The following is a 24888-nucleotide window of genomic DNA, read 5'->3' as shown; positions in this document are numbered from 1 at the left end:
TTTTAAACAGGGGGCCAGTTCACTGTCCCTCAGACCATTGGAGGGCCGGACTATAGTTTAAAAAAAAACTATGAACAAATTCCTATGCACACTGCACATCTTATTTTGAAGTAAAAAAATAAAACGGGAACAAATACAATATTTGTATTTGCATGTGGCCCACGGGCCGTAGTTTGAGGACCCTTGGTCTAATGGGAAAAGGCTTAGAACGAGAACCAGGTTTAATTTGTATTCCATCTTCATGGTCTCCAGTTTTCTCATTTGTTCATTTAACAAAGACACATTCCAGACCTTATTCTGTGTAGTATAGTGGGTTTAAAAATGTTGTGCTACATAAATTTCCCAACTCAACATGAGAGAGTGGCCATTTCATGTTCCATTGCCGGCATGGACACCAATATTATGTTGTGACCAGGTTTGCTGTTTAAAAGTCCTCATTGTCATAGCTCAAGAATGGACTAACTCTGTCTGAATAACTGATTCTAGACCCCAGTCCAGATGCACACACATCCCAGGTCTCTGCTCGGTCCGTCCTGGAAGGAGCTGACTCCCGAGGAAAAGCCACAGTGGGTCTGATGGCCCTGCAATCTCCTGGAAGTTTCAAGGGAAGTGACATTGATGGAGAGGCTTCCCTGGTGACTGTAGCTGGAAGGTCCAAGGCTTCTGGATAGATGGGCATCGGGGTGTTCTCAGAAGCATAGTTACAGCCCAAAAGGCTCCTAGCTTCCCGCACGTTGTCACAGTATTTCAGAGCTGGCGGCTGGTAAGCCTGGTAGGACACTTTGGTGGTGGTAGTGATCACTGTCTGTAGGGCCGGAGCACCTGGTGTGGGGGTGGTGAGGTACCTACCGGGAAGCTCTGCGTTATAAGAGGGGCGAGTGGCCATGGCCTGGAACTGTCCAGGGTCAGTCCTCTCCCCAAGGCCAGGTTTTCCAAGAGCTGGTTTCCAGCCATGTTGTTTACTGGTGAAATCACAGCTGCTCTGGAAGCTGCTGTATGACTTGACGTTATACTGTAGTGCATTCAGGTGGATCCAGTCAGTGTCATTAGCGTTGCTGCTGGAATCCTTATACAGGGTGGAATATGCGCTCGAATTTATATAAGCAGGACCTGCCAATTCATAGCTGCAAGGAGACCTAGGCAAATAGATTCTTGGGTTTGGATATTTCTGAAAGGGTGGCATTATGTCTCCTTGAAAGGTGGCTAAGTCACAGGTACCCTTATAAGCATCAGAGTTTTGGAAGGAAAAGCAAGACTGCCCTAGAATAGAAAAGCCAGTGTCAGCAATTATATCAAATTCTTCTGGATTTTCCAGGGGAGGTATGTTGTTGAATTGTCCACTGTTGTCTTGATCCTCTCCTGCCTAAAAAGATATACATTTTTATTTGTAAATAAAATGCAACTCTCACCTGTAATAGTAGCCAATCAACCAACCAAAAATCAACTTCCACCCAGCCCGTGCGCTCAGTGGTGGAGCATCGACCTATGAACCAGGAGGTCATGGTTTGATTCCCAATCAGGGCACATGCCTGGGTTGCGGGCTCAGTCCCCAGTAAGAGGCATGCAGGAGGCAGCCAATCGATGATTCTCTCTCATCATTGATGTTTCTATCACTCTCCTTCTCCCTTGCTCTCTAAAATCAATAAAAAATATACATATTTAAAAAAACTTCCAATTGGTGGGTTCTGTGTTGTGAACACCACACAGCTCAGGACATGAATTGGGCTTCTGGTCCAAGGGTTGCATAGCTGGAGCTTGCTTGGGTGTGAATACCACGTGGCTGCATGGGGGTCCACAGTAGCCAGGCAAGAGTGGGTCTGGGTGGCAGATGGTCCTGTTCTCCCCGTAAGAGTGGAGATTCTAGAGCCTGGCACAGATCAGGGTTCACATCCTGACTCTGTTCCTCATTATTGCACAAGTTACTTAATCTCTGTCTCAGATTCCTAATTTTAAAAACAGGGCTGAATAATAGTAGCCTCCTCTTCAGGCTTTTGTGAACGTCTCATGTGTGAAACTTTAGACCTTATGTGCCTAGCACATAGAAAGAGCTCAAACAATGCCTATTTCTCCTATCCTCAGACTAACAGTCTGCCCGCTTGGCATGCTTTGGTTGAAAAGCCAAACTGGATCTAGTTGGCCAAACAAATGCTATCTGTTCTATGTAAATAATGTAAAGGGCTCGCTCAAGGATGCATGTGAACTCACTGTTGGTATGCACATATATCTTTCTTTAGTATCATCGTATAACTGCCCTTGTATCAGCAAGTCAGCATACTCACTGTATTATTGACTGTGTGGATAGTTGACTTTTTTTTTTTTAAAGAGAAGAGATGAAATTAGAAACACTATCCAAAATGTTAATTCAATGACATTTTGTTGGAGATACACAATTTTCACAGATAATCAAACCTTTTAAATTATTGTCTGACCTTAACATTTTACATAATTATCAGTATACGTTGTGATGAAAATGAACACAGACCACAATGTAACGTCAGCTCCCCATTACCTCCAGTTCTCGAATTCTCTTTTCCCGGGGTTGATAAAAACAGGCCATTTGTCTCTTGATGGCACTTCTTCTAGCTTCTGTCTCTGATTTACTCTCTGGTCTTGGGTGATCATGAACCCCCTTGGCCTGCATTAATAGGGAAGGAAACTGGCAATGTTAGCAAAAATTATGTCTTTCCCAAGATCCCAGGTTGATGTCTGTTTTTTTCAAACTGACAGGAAAAAAGTTCTTGAGCTAATAAAACAGCAACAATAATAGACATCTGCCAGCTGGCGTGGCTTAGTGGTTGAGTGTCAACCTATGAACCAGGTCAGTTTCGATTCCTGTTCAGGGCACATGTCTGGGTTGTGGAATCAGTCCCCAGTAGGGGGCGTGCAGGAGGCAACCAGTCAATGATTCTCTCCCATCATTGATGTTTCTCTCTCTCTCCCTCTCCCTTCCTCTCTGAAATCAATAAAAATGTATTTTAAAAAATAAGAATAGACATTTTAAAAGATTACCAACAGTCCTTTCACCATATTAAATCAACTCTAACTGCAACATGCTCACTATCTCTTGCCCTTGCAGAGCACACAGTAGGAAGGAGCACACTAATTACTCAAGGAGCCTGAAAGGCCCTGGGAGCCCCAGCACCTACTTCTGGCCATGGAGCTGCATTTGGTTTGGTCCAGAGTTCCTAAGGCACATGGCAGGTGGTTTGGTCTCTACTGTACAATGAAAATATGCATTAGAAACGGTGGTGTCCCCCCAACCACCTGGAAAAATATGGCGTTGCCATCAAGCCTCCAGAAGTTGGTTACTGGGTATCCGCTGTGCCCTCGACAGGGAACCAATTCCAAAGCGGAATGACAGTTGGGGCATGCTTTCTCTGCAAAGCCAGAGGGGAGAATGTTAATAACAGCTCGACTCCAGACCCTTTCAAAGGAACAAAAGGGAAATTACTGGGTGGAGGAAACTCAGGACTGCAAGGCCGCCCCCACCCCAGGCCTCGGGGCCTCACTCTGCTGCTTCAGCCGCGCCTTGTCGCAGATGGCAGGCCTCAGCTGCAGGCGGGAGCCATCGGGCAGGGCGCAGGCCTGCGCACACACCACCACGCCCAGGCAGGACTTCTTGAGGATGTGGCCGTTGTGGTTGTTGGTGTTGCGCATGGCCCAGCCGCTCAGGTGACGCTGCGCCTTCTTCTCATCGCTGCGGTAGATGAAGCGCACGAAGCCATCAGGCCACTCGCAGAAGTGGTCGAAGTGGGCTGGCTCCTGGACAGGCGCACAAAAGGAAGGGCGGTCAAGTCTACCTAGACCAAACCCAACACATTGTGCTTTTAATTTTCTCCAAGCATATCAGAATAAAAATTGGTCCCTTTTAGATCCGGAAATGTTGTAAAACTCAGAAACAATGTCATTACCAATGCTACTCATCCTGTCTATAATAGCTTACTGACAATGGGCTAATTGATGTTAATATTGTGCTTATCTTCTCAATGCTGTACATGTACCAATTCGTCTACACTTCATAACACACAGGCAATAGATAATATTATTCTCCCAGTGTTGCCTAATAATAATTGGGGGCCAGAGAGGTTAACTGACTTGCCCAAAGTCACCCAGCTAGTAAGACCTGGCTCTAGGTCTAGGATTTGAGCCCTAGCAGTTTGACTCCAGAGCCTTTTCTCCTTATCACCATGTTATACCACTTCTTGTATATTTAAATGTTGGAAACATTTCCAGATTAAGTATTAAAGAACCAGGGCAAAAAGTGATTGGGATGCTCTCTTACTGGCCTGCAATTAAGACTGTAAATAGCTTTGCTTCAATTCAGCACTTTTTCTTTAAAACTCCTGGCTCTATTCCAAACCTGTCAGTCATATTAGCAGTGACACTCAGAGCAACATCAGAGAGGCAGGAACAACTTCCGATGTTCCTCCCAGTTTAGCTCTCCAAGTTTTCAAGGACGTTGTGATGAAGGGCCTGACCATCAAGGTAAACCCTGGCACTGGGAAGAAGCCTGCTAAGAACTGGGCCTCTCCCCAGAGCAACCGGGAATGTCATTCTGCCGGGAGCCGGTCCATCCTTGCTGCTTGACACAGTCGCTGCAGAGAAGAAACACCTGCACAGCATGTGTTTCAAGGGACCTGGCATATATGGCATACTGTTCTTAATATGTTTGCTCCCCTTAGTGCTATGTGTTTTAACCAAGGTCACCTCTCCGAGAAAGGTTGTTTCCCCAGGTAGGGATTTTCCCCTGAAGTTAGGGAGGAGATAAAACCCCTTAACTAAGTGCCAGGCGGGTAGTTAATCACTTTAACTACAAACAATCACGCTTAAGCTACATAATCTTTACTCCCTGGAATGGAGATAAGAAACACCCTAACCTTTGGAATAGAAATTGATAGAATTAAAATCAACTGGTATAAATACAGATGTAACAAGACAACAGGAGACAGAACCTAGAGACAGGACTTGGCTGGAGATCCTACACAGAACCTAGAGATAGGACTTGGCTGGAGATCCTATACAGAACCTAGAGAGAGAACCTAGGGAGAGAACATGGCAAAAGATCCTGGACAGAACCTGGCTACAGAACTTTGCTGAAGAACCTAGACAGAACATGGCAAAAGAACCTGGCAACTGAACCTGGCTGGAGAATTTGGAAACCCTGGCTGGAGAACCTAGCAAGAGAACATGGCACCAGAACTTGGTTGGAGATCCTGACCAGAACTTGGTTGGAGTTCCTAACCAGAACTTTACTGGAGATCCTGGAGGGAGAACCTCGCTATGCTGATGAACTGAAACCAGTTTCCATGTCATTCATTCTTCGCGGACTCCGTCCACACCTTTGGGGATCCCTGGACCCGTTGGGGTTGGACCCCAACATCATTCTCAATAAAGAGCCACATGGCTGCAATAATGTTATATCATATTATGCATTATTAAACCGCAATGTCTTTCTTATATATCAGTTTAATATAAAATTACCCTTCAATGAGCACTTACTGACCCCTGCCCTAAAGGTACCGGGTACAGACAGAGGTCAAGAGACAAGGGACTGTGGGCCAAGTCCAGCCTGCCACAGGTTTTAGCACAGTCTACACGCTAAGGATGGTTTTTAATATTTTTTAATGGTTGGGGGAAATTTTTTAAAAATTATATTATTTGATACATGAAAATGATATGAAAATCAAATTTCAGTATCCATAAGTAAAGTTGTATTGGGTATGTCCATGTCCATGAGTCTATGTATTTGTCTATGGCTGTTTTCACACTACGATGCAGAATTGAGTATTTAGGATAGAGACAGTATGGCCCACAAAGCCACATTAATGCAGTATCTATAATCCTCACAGCAAAGTTGCATGAAGTGCATGGTTACTCTTATGTATTGGATAAGGATGTGGAAGTGAGAGAGAGAACCTTCTACAGTGGCATAGCTGGGATTTAAACAGAAGTCTGAGTTGCCAGACCCCACTGGCTTTATTGGTATGACAGAGGCTCAGAAGAGTATTACCACAGTAATAAGACATTTGCAACATCTCTCCCTCCCACCACCCCAGAGAATTAGATCCAATATTTGCAGAGCAAAAGTATTCTCAGTTGGACGATTCAGACTTGCGCACATTGTTAGTTTTGTACATTCTAACAGTAATAACTAAATGGGCAATATTGTTTCCAAAGCCACAGAAATATTGTTGAAATCATTATTATTACTAATAGGCATTCTTATCTTTTCTAGAAATATTATAATTGAAATAAATTAATAGATTGACTTAAGGTCAGTGACAAATGAAATATATAATGATGTGCTATCAACTCTAAGTTCATACTAAATGCTAATATCTTGTTAAAGTGAAGGACCTTAATAACAAATTGAAAGTTTTCCAGAACAGGCTATTTTTTTAGTGCTGCCCTGTATACAGACTAGACTCCCATGTCTCACACCAGCTACTAAAGTAGTGACACTGAAAATGAAGCCACAGAGACGGTATTTTTAAGTCAAAACAAGAAAGGAGGACTCCAGGATTGGGTTTCATTTGCTCTAATGTGTTGGCACGTGCGAGTGCATGCACTCAGACACAGACAAACATGCACACGCTGAACACCACAGCCGACCTGGCCGAGAGCTTAAGATTGTTATCTCTTTTGCACCGTGATGACATGTGAGCAGCCTGAGACTAAGGCAAATTCAATAACTACCTCAAGGTCATATAGCCATTTTAGCTCTTGCTCCTTCAATTAGCCAAAACAGGGCTAGAAGCCTACATTGTCCCAGTTCTCTTTATATAGCCCAGTGCAACTGTCCCCTTGGAGATGTCACACACACTCCCTTGCTTAAGAGCCAGTCTCCAAAGGAAAAATTACTCACATTTATGGAAGTCTAGAAAATGCTTGTGAGGGGATCCATATTTTCATTATTTGGCTGTGGCTCTAAAATGCAAGATTAGCTTTTTTCCTATGAAAATTTATATGGACTGAAGTCAGCGAGAATGAGATGCCCTTACTGTCCTGTGGTCTACTCTCACAAAAATGATACAGTGTGACGGTAGAGTAGGCAGACTTTAAAACAAATAACAAGAACAAACTTTCTACAAAAAACACATCCAAAAATTGCTGATCTCTTTGAGAGGCTACGCAACTTTGCTAATGAATTGCTATCCATCTGAACAACTATATGGCACATGTTAGATGCTTAGTAAAAAACAAGTCTCTCATCCCCATGCCACAACAGTGTGGGAAATCCACTTTTGCAAATGCTTGGGAGGCCACTCCCACTCTCCCTCTACCTCCACCCGGGACTTTAAAGTCACTCCTCAGTTTTTGCCCCAAACCAGTATGACAAAGCATAAACTCCCTGGACTTGGCTCCAAACCACTTTGTTTCATTAAAACAAAATAAAACAAATCCACCCTAAAAGGACAGAGATTTTCTTGTCATTAAAGTAAACCCAGAAGTTATGTCCAAAATCTGGATTCCAGGGCCCCTGTGGGCACCCAGGGCCTGGTTAGCATGACTGGGGTTTCCTAGGAGCCATGCTTCATCCAGACAGCACCCCAGGGAATCTGAATAAATTGCCTAAGGCATGCTATTTATTCACCATTCCCCTCACAGGGATTACAGTCCTGTCTCACATGTTTGGTGCATGTGAAGCAATGCTGTGAGATTCTCCCCTACCTTTCTCATGGATTTCAAAGAATGGAAAAGGAGAGAATCACTTGATTTCTACCTTGGTTAAAGGAAAGTGAGGAGCAAGGCATCCCACCCCCGCCCCCAAGAGGACTGGAAAGGTGGAGCCTGATGGACAGTTTCCACTGCTTTCAATGTTCTTGGACAGGCCATAAGAAAGAGCTAGGCAAAGATACATCTAGAAACCCAACTCTGCCCTTTGTAGAGTCCATCTACATTTGAAGACTCTCATGTGTTTGTTGGCATGTGTGTTTGTGTATGCTCTGTCCACAGTCTCTGCAAGGACTTGTGGCGAGCTAGCAGGGCCAAGGCATACTCAGCCCCACTTTGGGAGCCTTATGTGCCCAGCCAGCTCAGCCAGGTTCGGTGAGCCTGAGAGGGGTTGGTGAAGGATTGAGAAAAGACAGACAAGAGAAGGAAAGCTGGGTCTGGGTGGGACACTGTCCTCTCTGATGGAGAGCTAGCGACAGCGCCCGAGAGCCAAGTCTTTATTTTATAGCCAGATTCCACGAGGTAAAGTAAGGACGTGGTCAAGATGTTTACACTGTTCTAATCTACTCAATTACATGCACCTGAACTCTATCAAGCCCACATTACTCAGACACATGGCCACGTGTTCGGACCATAGGTTCAAGCTTACAACTACAGCTGTTGGCTATAATTGTGCTGGGAAGGCTCTGCTCTCCAAGCTGCCACTCACGTGGCAGTGAGTGTGGACTGTGCCCTCTCATTACTCCAGTGGTTCTCAACCTTGGCTTCGCATTAGAATCACCTGGGAATCTTTTTAAAATCCTGATTTTTGGGCCTCATCCTCCGGAAATTCTGTTTCTTTGTTATGGAGTGGGGCCACAACATTAATAACAAAGAAACAATTTCTGGAGGATGAGGCCCAGAAATCAGGATTTTAAAAAGATTCCCAGGTGATTCTAATGTGCAGCCAAGGTTGAGAACCACTGCATTAGTCCAGAGGCTTGAACCTGTGAAACACTGTAGCCGCCCTCCACAAGGACTTGAATGCCACCCTCCTTCTTTGGATGGACAGCACTACCTGTGCGCTCACGCTGTGTCACATACCTGAGGCATCTGCGGGTCGTTGATGTCCCAACTGAGCTTCATCCCGTAGGAGCGCACACAGTCCGCCTTCTGCCCGGCTTCCGTTGGCATCTGCCCACCTTGCCGGCCAAGTCCCGCAAGGATCCTGAAAGATAGAAGAGGAAAACAAATCTAGAGACGCGCCAGGTGATTTTCCCCCTCAAAAAAAAAAAGAAAGAAAGAAAGAAAGAAAAGTGGAGATTGGGAGCGAGGGAGTGGGAAGGCCTCGGTCCTGAAGGCGACAGGCAGCTCCGCCTTTACTCTCTCTTTCTCCAACTCTCAGGTCCCGCACCAGCAGGGCCGGTCACCCGCTCCCGGACAGAATAGGAACAGGAGGGGGAGTTTGACCTGAGCCCTTAGGTGACAGGAAACTGAAGCCAAGATGTTGAGGGGCGAGGGTGGAGGTGTGGAGGTTGGAATGCCTCATTTATATTGATTTTTTTTTTTTGTCTTTCTTTCTTTCTAACCCCGCCCGGCCCCTGGGGTTTCCGGAAGCTTTGGAGACAGTGGCTTTCGAGCCGCTACTCAATTCTCCTGCCGCTGGGGAACCATAGGTCGCTGCGCGCCGCAGGCTGAGTAACTGTACCCATGCCGCAGGATCGGTCGGCCTTCTTTGGGCCTTTTCCCTGGGCTTTTGCTGTAGCTGCTGTTATACATGTCCTGGACTGTGGACTGTGTGCTCTTTTGTGTGTGGGAGGGCGGGGGGGGGGGGGGGAGCGGGAGGGGGCGCCGAAGCAGATGTCCAAGGGAGTGCCAAAGGTCCCTGTGTGCTCGTGGGCTTGGGTGCACCCACCCCGGGGCTGCGGGGGGACCCTGCCCAGTGGGAAGAGAGTCCTGGAAAGTGAACCTGGAGGAAGTGGGGAAGACCAGCTAGGGGCAGGTGGAGAGAGAGTGGGGAGCTCTGCGCCCCTCAGGTGCCGGATCTCCGGCAGAACCCGCAGCTCTCTCTGTCTGAGCCAGTTTCCCTATCTGCTTACAGGAGGGATTGGGGCTCCGGTGAGTTCTCAGTCGCCATCCACCTGACATAACCCTATTAAACAATCATCTTTATTACCTTGTATGCATATATGCATAGTCCATGGACTCAGACAATGGGGTGCTGATGGCCCGGGGGGGTGGGGGCGGGCTGGAGGAAGTCAATGGGGCGGGGGGGGGGGGGGAAGGGGAGCATATGTAATACTTTCAAAAATAAAGAATCACTTAAAAATCATCTTTATTGATATTGTTGTGGAAATACCACGGCAAAATGTATTTACCCCCAGTCCATCTGGGGAGGCTTTTCTGGAGAGTCCAACAGCTGGGCGAGGGGGCATAGGACGCTGTGGGCTCCCGGAGGAACCCGGTAGCACCCAAGAAGAGAAAAGGATTGAAATGACTTAAGTCGCTCATTACCCATGCTGGGCGGAGAGAGAAGATGGGTTTCTGGAATTTATTTTGTTTTGCCGGATGGTTTCCAGCCCTAGCCAGAGAAGAGCCACCCTGAAGGGGGGGTCACTGTTAGAGGAGGATGTTCCGAACCTACATTCCTCTAGAGCAGTGGTTCTCAACCTTCCTAATGCTGCGACCCTTTAATACAGTTCTTCAACTGTATTAAACAGGGACCCCCAACCATAAAATTATTTTCGTTGCTACTTCATAACTGTAATTTTGCTACTGTTATGAATTGTAATGTAAATATCTGATATGCAGGATGTATTTTCATTATTACAAATTGAACATAATTAAAGCATAGTGATTAATCACACAAACAATATGTAATTATATATGTGTTTTCCGATGGTCTTAGGCGACCCCTGTGAAAGGGTCGTTCGACCCCCAAAGGGGTCGCGACCCACAGGTTGAGAACCAATGCTCTAGAGCCTACATGAGGGAGCTGGCGCCCCTAGACCTTGGTCTCTCTGAGCGAACGCCAGACGCACAGGCTAATGCCGCGTGGGACCCGGCTGGTAGGGCGCCCATGCCAGCGCCTCTTGCAGGATTAGTCTTTCCCTTTGATGAACCTTAAACCCATCACCTGAACAACCATCTACACTCCCGATCCTCTCACCTCTCCAGTCAAGGGCACAGTCAGGCGTGTTAGCAAAATCAATCCAATTGGTAGTTGATCAGCGGAGAACTCCCGTGACTGGAAATGCCATCTTTGGGCAGTTCTACGACTTATCTTTCTCTAGATTCCAGTTCAGATACTCCTCCCAATCAGAGGCGAAATATCCACGCGGGAGGAAGTGACTTGTTCATTCCCCCAGCCTCCCTTGCCCCAAAGTTGTCTCCTGAAAGGTCGCGTCGGTCTGGGTTTGCGATTAAAATCACTCTCAGATAATCGTCAGGAAGGTCCGGGAGGAAACGTAGAGAGGGTCCACTCTTCACCCCCTGGTTTTATCCTCATCGTATTCACTGACCGCCGAAAGTCATTGCAATCCTGTCATCCAGTTGCTTTTTACGTTGCTTTGTCTTTCAGAGGTTAAAACAATGGACACTTTATTTTTTTTTTACAAATCGTTATTTCGTTAATTTGATAGTTTAACTAATGTATACTTTAAAATGTTTCTAATATAACTTCAAAAATATTTACAATCACCTCTGAGAATGCACAGGAATTAATTTCTGGTCTTCCTGTAAACATTGTTAGAATATTTATTGTCTCTCTAATTTTGGGATGTTCCTAGAGCCCATATCTTTCAAAAACCATAAATACAAGTTTTAATGTTAAAGCAAATCAATTACTCATGTACTTATTTTCTAAATGGATTCTGGTATCCACATAAATGTCAGAGTCTCCGCCGTATTCCATTTACAGAATTTTATTTACAGAATTAAAATACACATATTCCAATTCACCCTAAAAATGTGTCTGGGTAGAATATGTTAGTAAAATGAATCAAAGTGATGATATAACAAAATAAAGAAGTCGATGTGTTCTCTATTTTGTTATCTTTCATTTCTCCCGAAAGACTGAATGCATTAACAACCTTATGGCTTGGAAAGGCGTATTTTTCCTGAAAAGTCTGAAGATAATGGATTATGAAGTTTTAAAGTCTAATACTAACAATTTTATTATATTATGTTATAACAGTTATATTGTTATTATATTACTATATTGTTTTATTTCCTAAAGTAAAATATATTTAAACTGTATTTTGATTATTGTTTATTCTTCTTCAATTCTTTCCTGCAGTTAGTGTTTGCCCTGATTCAGAACACTTTATTTTCAAAGCTGGCTCTTCCTTAATTACTATTTTGATATTTTAAAAGCCCATTAATTCAGAAGCAAGGAAGAAGGCTTTGAATTTGCTAGGTTGAGATTAAAATTGATAAATTAACGTAAGTGTATTTACACCATCTTTCCCCGGAAAGGGATATAATGAGCTTTGAAATAAGAATCATTTCAAATGAACTGGAGGTGGGAGGCACAGTCCTGGGCTGACAGCTGATTCCGGTTATAGTATGTTTTGCTTGGATATAAACAAATACCTTCCGCAAATGTCATAACACGAAATACCCTTAACATCTAGTTATAATTCAAGTTGATTTACATCTAAAGAATGTTTAGAATTGAGGGGTCTTTTTTTTTTTATTAAAGAAAACACCAGTCCAATTTATTTTTGCCACCGTGTTCACATACCAGGCCACTTACTGGCCTAAACCTGGCCATTAGTACACACACTTGTCCGGCTAAAGGAAGTCGGCAGAAAACAAACTGGATGAAAATATTTGCTTGCTTTTTTGGTTTTGTTTTATTTTGACTGAATACACCGAGGTATTTTTTTTAAATAACCTTTTTTTGTGATATGAGATATATACTCAAATTTGGTTCCTATGGTGAAAGTTCAACCTTAATTTATATCAATATTAATGGACCCAAAACAGCTGAAAAGCTGTTAAAAATGGAGAGGAAACTGCTCGCTGAGGCAAAGGGGCACCCTATCGGTGTAGAATTTTGCAAATATAGAATGTTTAAATGACGTTGTTCATATTCTTTGAGTAATCACTTAAAGCGTGTGCGCGCGCGCGTGCGTGCGCCCGCTAGTTCCTTGCAAGCGTCCCTTGCATCTCTAACACTGGCTTCAGGGGCGGGTTCAGCAATTAGCCTTCCTGGCCAAGACTGGAATCCCAGAGCCGTGGTCTATCCGGGCTCTCCCGGCAGCCTCCCAGCGCGCGGGTCTCAGGAGGCAGAATCGCGTGAACTTGAGCGAGGAGCGGACGGGGAGCCTCGGGATGCAGGCGGTGAGTAACACCGGGGAACCCTGGCGCCTTTTAGCCTCGGCCTCCTCTCAGCGGTTCAAGAGGGGCGCCAGGGCGCGCGGTGCGGCGCAGAGCAGAGCCTCGCGTGCACGCCCATGCACGCGGGACACCGAGCCCCAGCCGCCGCGGGAGGAGCCTTTCGGGGAACCTTTGGGCGCTTCCACCGCTTTAGATTTGCGTGGAGTTTATTGGCAGCTTGCAGTGCGAAAAGAAACCTCTGGTCCCTTGCTAAGAGAGCGCTGGGGGAAGGGAAAGTGGATAATCAATGCTTGGAAGGCAAGGAGATGTTTCTTTTCAAGTTGCTTCGGCTGTTTGCCTAGCCCGTTCCCCCCCTTGCTGCGTACGCAGCGCAGTGATGTTAATCCAGCGCCCGGGTGTGTGGTTCCGAGCGCTGGGACTTTAGCCAGCCGCGGGGAAGTGATGATCCCGAAAACGCAACCCGGGTAGGGGGGTGGATTGGCACTACCAGAGCCAATAGTTTTCAGCATTTATTGAACGGAATGCACGGCTGGTGAGAAAAAAAAAGCTTAGGTTTGGTTTTTAAAATTCTCCCTATTTTTTAATATTTATAAATAATGACAACATTGTAAAATATACTGACGTTTAAGGATATGGGCAAGTACATAGAAAAGTAGGGTTGTCCGCCCAAGGTAGATTTTTAAAAAACTTTAGAAGAAGAGATTTTTAAAAAGATTTCTTTTTGTGTTATACTTTTACATTGAATTAATTAAATTAGGAAGGAGAGAGCAGATGAGAAGCGATGCTGTTAGTTATCATAGTACGACGTACAGTGTGCTGTTAAAACCATGAGGGCAGACCCAGGGACCACTTTTTGAAAAAAATGTGTAACAATGCGTTTTGTAAATTCCTGCTGCAGTTGTTGAAATGCATCTTTTAAAACCTTATTTTACAAATTCTTGGCAGCCTTTCTTCTTATTTTATAGTCCTCACTATAGAGTTTAAATTTACCTTTCTTGTGTGTGTTTATTACAATGATGTTTGCTTTGCTTCTTGTGATAGTTGAATTTCTCATAGTGCTAAAGAGGTTGGCTAGTTGTTTTTTTTAAATAATATCTTACGTAGACTTAAAATCAGGGGCATGAGCAAACAAAAATTTTTGTTCAATAAAATAATATGAACCTTTATTTCTTTTGTTTTATTTTAAAAACTTGAACTGAATTTTTAAAAATAAAAAACAAACCATTTTTATTGTTCACAGGAAAAGGAAGGCCCTTTGCAGTCTATTAAGGAAGATGATGGGAGTGGAATGGCCCAGGATGCTTTCTATGTAAAGATCAAGTTAATTTTGTGTGAGTGTGTGTGTGTGTGTGTGCGCGCGGGGGTGGGGTGGGGAGGTGGGGGGAGGTGTGGTGTGTGTGTGTGTGTGTGTGTGTGTGTGTGTATGTATGTGTGTGTGGTCTTCCTAGTTCTCTGTTCCCTGGGCTTTCAGCACAATTGTTCCTCCAGTTGCTCATGCCAAAGACAGAGAAATCACCTTTTGCTGCTTCTCCTTCCCTAATCTCTGACAACCAGTTGTCATAGGGTCTTGTGATAAGTCTAAGGTAGTCAAGCCATCTTGTGCCAGGCACTATTCTAGATGTAGGTAGGCAGTATGGAACAAAGCAAACATAGTGTGTCCCCATGGAGCTTACAGCCATGCAGAGAGCCAAAGAAACAGGTACCAAAGGAAGGTAGTAGGGGGAAAAGGAACAGGATATGTGATGGAGACTAAGGGTGGAGGGAGGTACTTGGCTTATTTTAGATAAGGTTCTGGAAGACAGACCTGAAAATGGGATACTGAAGCTGAGGTTTGAGGGATGACAAGGAGCCAGGAGGGTGGAAAGTTGTGGGGAGAAGAGTTCCAGGCCCCCAGTAGCCAGTGCAGAGGCCCTGAGGCAAGGAAGAGTTTGACTCATTTGAGGACTCAACGCCTAGGAGGGCAAACAGAGGAAGCTGATAGAGAACAAACCAGGCAGAGCCCTGCAGAGCAAGGCAAAGGGTTTGGGTTATTTCCGAGTGCAGAGAAGCCAGGCAGAGTGTTAAGCAGGTGGAAGGCTGAGGTTCTGAATCAAAGAACCTGAGTGTGAATCTCATCTGGGTGATCTTGTGCAAGTCCTTAACCTTCCCCAGCCTTGCTATTATTATCCCCAGATAAGGAATCGAACCTCTCAGAGTGGCGGAGAGGACTAAATGAGAACATCTGCAGAACACTTAACTCACTTGGCACAAAAAGGTTCACTATGTGGTAACTTAATAAAGAAAATGATGTTTGAATATTTAATTTCAAATGCGGCCCCCCCCATTTAAATCTATACGGAGGATAAGTGGAATTTTGGTCAGTATATGGTAAAATATCTCCTTATTAAAATAACATTACATGTTATAATTTAGTCTGTAGGATTGGATTGGACTTTCAAAAATAAAAATATCATATATCTGTAGCACAGATAATTAAGGAGTTGTATTATTCAAGTGTATACTTAGAAGTATGTCTTGGCAAATGTTCAGAAAAAATCAGTTTTATCCTGGCAATTTACATATTTGTCAGCTTTCATTATCTGTCATTATTAGTGGAGTAATTTTCTTCCTTTTATGATCATTCATGTTTCTTGGGTGATATTAGGCTTGAATTTTTTAGTGTTTTAGAATTTCTAACATTAGTGATAATTAACACTCTTCACCCTCAGATATCTGTAACACAAGTGCAATTTCTCTTAAGTCAGTGGTTCTCAAACTTTAGCATAATGATAATCACCTGAACACCACCCACAGCGTTTCTGATTCCTAATAAGTCTCAGGTGATGCCCATGCTACTGGTGGTCCAGGAACCACATTTGGAAACTGCAGGCATACCTCATTTTATTGTGCTTTGCTTTATTGCACTTCACAGGTGTTGCCCCCCCCCCCGCCCCCAAACTGAAGGGAAAACCTTCTACCAGGAGAAAGGTTACGACTGGGTTTGTTGTGATACTTGCTTTATTGGGGTGGTCTGGAACTGAGCCTGCAATATCTCCGAGATGGGCCTGTACTGTCTTAAGCCAATGAACTTGCTCACTAGCTACATGACTATTTACTGCTCAAGATATAACTCTCTGTTTTATCGTTACCTTTTATTATTTCCACACTGAATTATTGTTGAGAATAGTAGTTACAAATGTTACTACAAAATTAATGTTTTTGGGGAAAAAGTAATTTGCAAACTATCAACTTTCCAGCTTCAGTCACTTATTATTGATGCATTCCATGGTAAAGGATTTCAGAAAATAAAAGAATATTTTCAACAGAGAGGGAGCCACATTCCTCAAAAATATAATCATCTTGAATTATACCATCTTGACAAATCTATAAATAAGGCAAGTAAGTTGTTTTGTTTTGTTATCTGACCAGAATACCAGTGTGTAATGATACTTTGTCAGGCTTTCCCTCCAGTTTTATTTAAATGTAACTAACATACAGCACTGTATAAGTTTAAGGGATATGGTATAGTGATTTGACTTATATATGGATGTGAAATGATTGCCACAGTAAGTTTAGTTATCATCTGTCATCTCATATAATACAAAATAAAAGAAAATTTAAAAAATATATATTTTTCCTTGTGATGAGAACACTTAGAATCTACCCTCTTAACTTTCACTGTAAGACTTCTAACTTAGTGTGGTCTCATACCTAGGAACTGGATAAAAATGAATTTCAGTATGTTTCACTGTTGCTGAAATGTATTCAGCAGTTCTTCATTGATGGTCTCAAAGAAGATGAGCCTTTGCTAGTTCAGCAGGGACTGATCCCAAAGATAAGTGTCCTGTTTTAATTTTGTATGGCTTTGGGTAACTTAAAGAACTAGAGTGGATTCAGTTTTCTCATGAAGTTTGGTATTTTCTGTTCTTTTAAAATCAAATATGAAAACAAATTGGTAACAAAGTTTATTGCCCACTAGAGGTCCGATGCACGAAATTCATACAAGAGTAGGCCTTCCTTCCCCCAGCTGCCGGCACTGGCTTACCTCTAGCACCCAGGACCTCGGCTTCACTCGCAGCCCCAGCTTCATCCAGAAGGTTGTCCGGAAGGACATCTGGTCTAATTAGCATATTATGCTTTTATTATTATAGATTATTATAGATATCCAATCAAAACTTGAGTTCAACATGTGTTTCCTGATGGAGGTGCTGGACAGGGCACTTTGGAAGCCTACAGCAAGGAGTCAGACACCACTCCCCCCCCCTTGACAAACCAATGCAGTGATCATATGTTTTTATTATTTTAGTGAATTTGACTTAGGAATATAGGATGAGAGGAGTAGACTATTCCACACTTCTTCCCCATCAAAGGCTCTAAAAGTATTTTAATAGACGTTAGTAACAAGATTGGACCTAGATAAGTTATCAAATACTTCCCCTTGCCATAGTCCACTTTTCCAACTTTCTAAAAATCCCAGTTAAAGCAGGGGGAAAAAATGGCAAAAACATTTTTTTGCTTATTTTAGGTCATCCCAATTATGAAATTCTGCTTTTTAATTAACTAGAAGGTAACATTAAGGGCGCCTTATAATGGCATCTAGAAGCAAAGCAGAGTTCCCTTTTCATGATGAGATTCGGGTTTGCTGGGTCTGTGATGGGTCCCAGCCCTTCGGTGTTTCAGAGCTCCCAGGGTTCCCCTACTGTGCAGCCAACGGTGAGAGCTGATTGATCTGTTCATGGTCTTCAGCGGGTGTGCCTTGTGTTCTTGGCTCCAAATTGGACAGCTTCCAAGCCCCACTCCTATAAGAACTCATGTCACCGACTTTGTGTTCAACTGATAACTTCTAACTATGCGCGCAGGGTTTTCCCTTTCTCTTTTTTTTCCGTAAGAGTGAAAATGGCCTTTGCTTAATTGAATAAATATGTGGTAGGAGGGTTTATAGAAGTTTATTTTAAATCATACCAATCTTAGCAATGTAATATGAATTTAGATATATATGCCTGTAGAAAAGAAAAATCTCCAAGCAGCTAGAAAAGAAAGGCAAAAGAAATGTAGCCAGATGTAGGCATATGTACTGTACTATGCGTACTTCTGGAGCACGTTCCAAATTCTGCAGCTCTTTGGATAGCTTGTCTTCTACAGCTTCCCAGAGGACAGGAGCTCCTCCTGTGCTGGGAGCTCATTTACCTCTTCACCCTTCCTCACTAGTCCCTTCATGTGCCTCTCTGGCATTGCTGCTGGCCGAGTCTAACCATTTCTTGCTGGTATCTGAGAACTTACTGCAACTCTGTAGTAGTGTGATACCATCCTGGAGTGTTCTAAATGGAGGCCTCAGAGCCAGGCCCAATGGAACCGATGGAATGGGAAAAGGTCTTTAAAATTATTTGCTCTAGTGAAAGAATTATCTTACGAAATTTTATCAAATAGGGAGTAGTTATGCAGTCATGGGAGTTCCATCTGTGTTTCTTCTTCTCATGTACATGGCTACCTGGTTTGAAAGAACAGTAGAGTTTCTGACCATGGAAGATCTCGCTTCAGACACATCCCTGACTAATGTCACAGAAGACTTCTTTGACACAGTGCTGGTAAGGAAGGGGGTGGATGCTTTGCTGAATAGATAACATTGGTAATTTGCAGGAATCTTTGAGTTATTTCTAAAACTTACATTTTTCTAAGATGTGGGTTTTACTAAAAATGTTACTATTAGAATATTATGTTAAACAGAAGCAAGATTAATATAATCAATGTTATAAAAAGATGAGGTGTTTTATTTTCATACATACTAGTATATTATTCACCTGATTGAGAGTGATATGCTGTTTTTAATAAAGTGAAGATCAAATAGGATTTCTCTAAATTTTTTTCTACTGTATTTAAAGTCAATTCTGCCTGTTAGAGAAATGTGAGCATTAATGTATTAACATTATAGTTTATAATGTTTTTTTTTTTAAGTACAAGCTTTACTTTTTCTCGTTTTATTAGATTATTTCCAGGAGGAGTAGTAAAGGTAAGTGAATTATTTACCACTAATTGCCTGTTTACTTTTTATTAATAGAATATTCTGTTACAGGGAGAATATTTATCTAAATGATATATAAAAGTAAAGTGGGTTTAACTGTTATATTTGCATTTATTGACCATCATATATAATGTTGAAGTGAGTTTTGTTGTAAAGTATGCCTCAGCCTGAGGACTACCTTAAGTTAGCTGCTCCTATCCCATTGGCTACCTGCTCTATTCAGATTGGAGAGGCACTTTCCTCACGAGGAACCAGCAAAGTTTAGCTCTTACTGATTTGACTTGGAGCTGATTCAGATACCTTCTCTGTCTTTCAAGAGTGTAAAAGGCAAATTTTTAGAATATTTGGAAGTTATACTGATAATTCTGTTCCATTTACTCAAAGGTAATTGGATATCTTGAATTATGATACTATGGATTCAAACACACTTAAAATATTTGAACATTTCAGAAATTGAGGCCATCTTAAAATGGATATGTTCTCTTCTTATTGTCTAACTTCTTATTTTTCTTTTGAAAAGCTGTTATTAAATTGATATTCTACAATGATGGTATCTCATAAGAGAGGAAATTCAATGCTAGAAGATTAGGTATATGGTGTTTACTTGATTAAAACAAAAAAAAAGGTCCTCCTATTCTAGTCAGTGGATCCAAATACTTTCAAGCCAATTTTTTATAAACTTCATAAGTGATAGTTACTGTCTCTAAAATTGATTAATGAAATACACAACAGTAAAACTACTTTGAATTTTGTAACATTAAAAAATAAATTTGTCTTTGATTACAGCAGTGGATATCACTGCGTATTTGGAAAAAAATACATATGGAGAGATCTAGTTAGTACACTGCTCTAGATGTACTAACTGTTTTAATAATCCCTGGCTGCCATCACAAAATACTGTAGACTTATTGGCTTACACAACAGAAATTTATTTTCTCACAGTTCTGGAAGCTGGAAGTTTGAGATCAGGGTACCAGGATGTTGGGTTCTGGTGAGAACTCTATTCCTGGCGTGCAGATGGCCACCTTCTTGCTGTGTCCTCACATGGCAGAGAGCAAGTCAACTCTCCGGTGTCTTGTCTTATAAAGGCACTACTTTCATCATGAGGACCTCACCCTCATGACCGCATCTAGTTCTAATTACCTTTTCTAAGGAGCCCATTTCAAATGCCATCACATTCAGGTTAGAGCTTCAACCTATTAATTTTGGGGGAAAACATGTAAACCCATAGCAATGACAGTTTGTGCTTGGAGCCCATTCTGGCCACATGTGAAAATCTGCAAGTGTCAGATTTTCACATGTGAACTCTGACAGTCATTTTGCCAGGGGTATTGTTATGTCCAAGCTCTACAGAATTGGGAACTAATCTCTTTCTTTGAAGTACAAAGATGTTTTCACTGACATTCCCATATCCTCCTGCCATTGATAGAATTATTCTTTCCATTTTGTTCCAAGACTTAGGTTATCTCACTGGATTGTTCCATTTTATAATTTCTTTGTTTTGTGCTTTGCTATATGGGTTATATTTTCTTTCACAATTTGCTTCTCTCTAGTGATTTGAATAGCTTATGTTCGAGTTTTATTATACTCTTAATCTAATTACTCTTAATCTAATTATCAACATCAAAATTGTAGCACCGTATTTTTTCTTTCTACTATATAGTAAGGAATTCAATTTTTATCCCTCCTACATCTTTCACCTGGACTTATTTAGATTAATCTTGATTGTAGGCTTGGATAATGGACATATCTTTGTAAACAGTATTTGCTCTTTGCCTTGTGCTGCAGTCCTATTTACCGTAATTACTTAGGGTCACTACTAACCTGTTTATACTGTGATGTCCTCATTGTTCTGTGTTATCTCCATCTGCTATAATATATTTGGAAGAGTGTTATTGGGGTGTGTGGGTTGGATATAGTCAGAACTTCTTTTTTTTTAAAAAAAATATATTTTATTGATATTTTACAGAGAGGAAGAGGGAGAGATAGAGAGTTAGAAACATTGATGAGAAACATCAATCAGCTGCTTCCTGAAGACCTCCTACTGGGGATGTAGGTACATGCCCTTGACTGGAATGAAACCCGGGACCCTTCAGTCCGCAGGCCGACAGTCATCCATTGAGCCAAACCGGTTAGGGCTAGTCAGAGCTTCTTATTGTTTAAGAATGCCTTTGTGGCTTTTATACACTCTTGCTTTGCAGATTCTCATTGACTTCTAATATTAAATATTGAGAGCATTGCACACGCAACAAGTTTGTTTTAGCTGGTTCTTGAGTTATGTTGAATCAAATCTTACTTGTTCCTTTTGGGACATTTTATTCTTTGATAACTTTATCAGTTAGAGCAGCGTTTCTCAACTCTGACAGTATTGCCATTTGTGGCCAGATAATTCTTTGTTTTGGGGTGATTGCTGTCCTGTACATCTAGCATGTTTGGCAGCTTCCATAGCCTTTATCCACTAGATGCCAATAGCAGCCCCTCCCACTTCCCCAGTTGTAACAAGCTAAAAAAAAATCTCCAAAAATTGCTAAGTGCCTCCCTGGGTGAAGGTGGGGGTAAAAATCATCTCTAGTTGAAAACCACTGAGTTAAAGTGTTTTTTGGTATATGTCACAATTTCTAGTTCAAGTAGGCTTGAATGATAAAGATAAATTACAGGCACAGGAGCTAAAAAGTCCAGAGACAGGAGTTTCAGGAGAAATTTGGTGTGGCTATGCGCCATTCACTGCAGTTCTTTCAATTCCACCTTCCTCAGAGTCTCGAGTCTGCTTTCAAGTTGGTCTCCCTTGATGGTTATTAGATGGTGGCCAGTAACCAGCACTTTGTGTTTCTAGGTTCATGTCCAGGGAAAGAAACGTTCTCTTTCTTCAACCATCAAAAGAAAGCCCTAGCTTTACTCTAACGGGATGCCCCCTTAATGAACCAATCACTATGAAAAGATGAATGGGATATCCCAGCATAGCTTAAGCCAATCAGGATCCACCCCTGAAGCAAATCCGCCCATCCCATAGAAAGACTGCTGCATAACAGAGGAAGGGGAAAGGATGACGGGAAGGCACCAAAAAGTCCATTACAGTTACTCCTTCCATTCTAGTCTCTTTGTAAGATTATCTGTTATTCATCCATTACATCTTTTTTATCTTCATATGCATCATTTTTTTGTCATTTCCCCCCGTGTATTTTGAAAGCAGTTCTTAATATTTTCTTGGAAGCCATTGCTTTAACTAATTCTGCTCATTGCTTCCAGTGCAGACTTGAATTCTGCTATCACATCTTTGCTTCCTGTGGTGGGTGTGATCTGCCTCTACTTTTATATCCATTTCTCTCTCTTTCTCTCTCTCTCTCTCTCTCCTTTGTAGTACACTTTGTATTACAGAGAACTATTTTTTCTAGGTTTTCTTATCAACTGGCTGCCTGCTAGGTTTAGCCAAAGGAAAGAAATTAGCAGCAGGAAGGAGCAGAGAAGGCATTTCTCCCCTCCCTTCTGCAGAAGTGCCACCTCCAGGAGTGTCTGCATAGTCTCTGTGGCTCTGGCCCATTCATGTCACTAGAGCTTTTGCTTGTTACTTGATTCTTGGGATCTGGTAATACCTCCCACTTCCTCTAGGTGACTTTGGGGGAGGGTGCAGCTGGGAAGGGGCTAGTAATTATGTTAATGATGTTAATTTCTGGGCCACCTCACTGTTTCCAATTTGACTTCTTAGCTTCTTTCATTGTTTTTGTAATTAATTTCCTGTATTAAGTTCCCTCAGATTGAAATATCTAGAATAACTTCAATTTTCATATGACATGTTTCTTTCTCATTTACTTCTGTGTTCTCTATGTTCATCTTAGGCTGTTGCCTTTTCTTGCAGATCTAATTTTTTATTTCATAGAATTCTGTGTTCGTTTGAGATGATAACTCAGATGCTTCAAAAAAAATTTGTTTCCTGAAGTAAGCATATTTTCAAAAGTCACTTTTCTGCTACCTCTTGACTTGCCGTGCTCCTCTCTCCTTTTTCAGTGGGCAGTATGTTAGGTCTGATGAAATAATTGAATTAACATCCACTCCCCTGGGAACTGACCTTTAGGCCACTTCACAACTGACATTCCCTTTTGCTTAGACCACATTTCAGTTGCTAAGACCACATTCCACTTGCTAAGACCAGTATCTTTCCCCTCAGAACCCGCCCAGATAATTCTCCGCCCAGAAAAAGCCCGCCTAGAGTCCTTTAAAACCTCTGACTCCCGGTCCCCGGGTGCTGGCTCAGCCCATCTGGTATCGAGATGACCTAATAAATTCAAAATTCTTTACCCCTTTTGGCCTCATGCGTTCCTCCTTTGGCGACCCTAACATTATATTTGTTAGTTTTTCTTTATTACCCTTTAAATGAAAAGATTTAATGACAGCTGATATTTGCTAATAGGGTGCATTAATATCTTTAAGGTCCCCTGCTGTCCACCTGGGCTCTGTTAGAATCTTCATCTCAAGTTATAAGCCGACAGGCAAGTTGTTGCCACAGTCCCTAGCCATATATCTGGTTTCCAGAGATTATCTAGCAGTATTAATCTGGCTCTTTTGGGACTGGAGAGGGATCTTTAAAAAACACACAAACATTTCTATTGATTTTTAGAGAGAGAGTAAGGGAGAGGGGGAGAGAGAGAAAATTGATGTGAGAGCAAAACTTCAATTACCTACAACTGGGAATTGAACCAGCAACCTTTTGGTGCATGGGACAATGCCCAAACAACTGAGCCACACTAGCCAGAGCTGAAGAGGGACCTTTTAAAGTACTGCTTTCTGGTTTGGGTTCCTACAATTTCATGAGTTACATAGGAGTTTAATAGTATATGATATGTGATGAATAATTCATATATCAAAATTGCACATCTGAACCTATCAAAATAATACTGTGATCTTACCATACATTTTTGCAATGTACACTACTGATGTCATTTCATATCTTATCAGAATGTGCTTAAATAAAATAAAAAATAAACTCTCTATATAAAAGCGTAAGTGACTGTTTGACCGTCCGACTGGTAGCTATGATGTGCACTGACTACCAGGGGGCAGATGCTCAATGCACAGGCATGGAAACATGGAACAGACTGATGAATCTCAGAGGGAAGGGGGGAGGGTGAGAAAAGGTTAACTAAAGATCTCATATGCATACTAGGGGTCCCTCGGCCTGGCCTGCACGCTCTTGCAATCCGGGACCCCTTGGGGGATGTTGGAGAGCCGGTTTAGGCCTGATTCCCACTGAGGGACCCCACGCACCGGGCCTCTAGTTGTTTAACAAGCATCAAGTATTACCATATAACATTTACAAGCTATGTACCGACATATAAATAGTTGTTGCCGTTTCTGTGATTCTGTTACTTAATGAAGGTCAACACTTTACTTAAAAAAGAATTCCCGCTTCTGTTAACATAAGACCTTTAAAATTGTTAAGTTTTAGCCCAGGCGGCGTGGCTTAGTGGTTGAGTGTTGACCTATGAACCAGGAGGTCATGGTTTGATTCCCGGTCAGGGTACATGCGTGGGTTGCAAGCTCGATCTCCAGTGTGGGGCGTACAGGAGGCAGCTGATCAATGATTTCTCTCATCATTAATGTTTCCATCTGTCCCCCTCACTTCTTCTCTAAAATCAATTAAAAATAAAATGAAAAATAAAATTTTAATTTTTATAAAATATGTAAATGTAAGAAACACATAGAAGCAGGAGGACACTGTGTGCAGGAGCTGCCCTTTACACATGGCCCAGTCTGGACCAAAGTGGCTTTGTTTGAGCTGTGATATCACAACAGTCCCACTTTGCATGTGCTGCTCTTGTTTTCCTTGGTGGGTGTCTGCACAGTGGAAGTGTATCGTGGCCTGGTGGTTTCTAGACCTCAAAGCAGGTGTCTTGCGCAGA

The 24888-nt window shown here is 42.3% G+C and overlaps 2 protein-coding genes across 2 annotated transcripts in view; one reads left to right on the top strand and one right to left on the bottom strand.

Annotated features, from left to right (window-relative positions):
* Positions 1-424: 424 nt before the first annotated feature.
* On the bottom strand, positions 425-8847 carry GCM2 (glial cells missing transcription factor 2). The gene is made up of 5 exons (XM_070403440.1): positions 8758-8847; positions 3510-3762; positions 3265-3377; positions 2510-2635; positions 425-1363 (listed from the first exon to the last, which is right to left on the bottom strand). The coding sequence occupies exons 1-5, from the start codon at positions 8845-8847 to the stop codon at positions 425-427; spliced, it is 1521 nt and encodes a 506-aa protein (XP_070259541.1).
* Positions 8848-12990: 4143 nt separating this feature from the next.
* The window catches only part of SYCP2L (synaptonemal complex protein 2 like), a 78110-nt gene continuing 66212 nt past the window's right edge, over positions 12991-24888 (top strand). The window contains exons 1-6 of the mRNA XM_070403729.1: positions 12991-12999; positions 14237-14305; positions 16233-16370; positions 16691-16810; positions 18456-18560; positions 18958-18982. Coding sequence (XP_070259830.1) covers positions 12991-12999; positions 14237-14305; positions 16233-16370; positions 16691-16810; positions 18456-18560; positions 18958-18982 — 466 coding nt within the window. The remainder of the gene's footprint in view (positions 13000-14236; positions 14306-16232; positions 16371-16690; positions 16811-18455; positions 18561-18957; positions 18983-24888) is intronic.

The sequence above is a fragment of the Myotis yumanensis genome, unplaced genomic scaffold (assembly GCF_028538775.1).
Source record: "Myotis yumanensis isolate MYYU_CA2020_CCGP unplaced genomic scaffold, mMyoYum1.0.hap1 SCAF_2, whole genome shotgun sequence".
NCBI lineage: Eukaryota > Metazoa > Chordata > Mammalia > Chiroptera > Vespertilionidae > Myotis > Myotis yumanensis.
Note: the sequence above shows the minus strand (reverse complement) of the source record. Positions and strands in the feature narration are given on the sequence as shown.

Coding starts and splice junctions, on each gene's coding strand:
- GCM2 (XM_070403440.1), bottom strand. CDS start 8,847: ATGCCAACGGAAGCCGGGCAGAAGGCGGACTGTGTGCGCTCCTACGGG. Junction 3,763..8,757: donor ACGACCCGCAGATGCCTCAG/GTATGTGACACA, acceptor GCGCCTGTCCAG/GAGCCAGCCCACTTCGACCA. Junction 2,636..3,264: donor GCAACGCCATATTTTTCCAG/GTGGTTGGGGGG, acceptor CTATTAATGCAG/GCCAAGGGGGTTCATGATCA.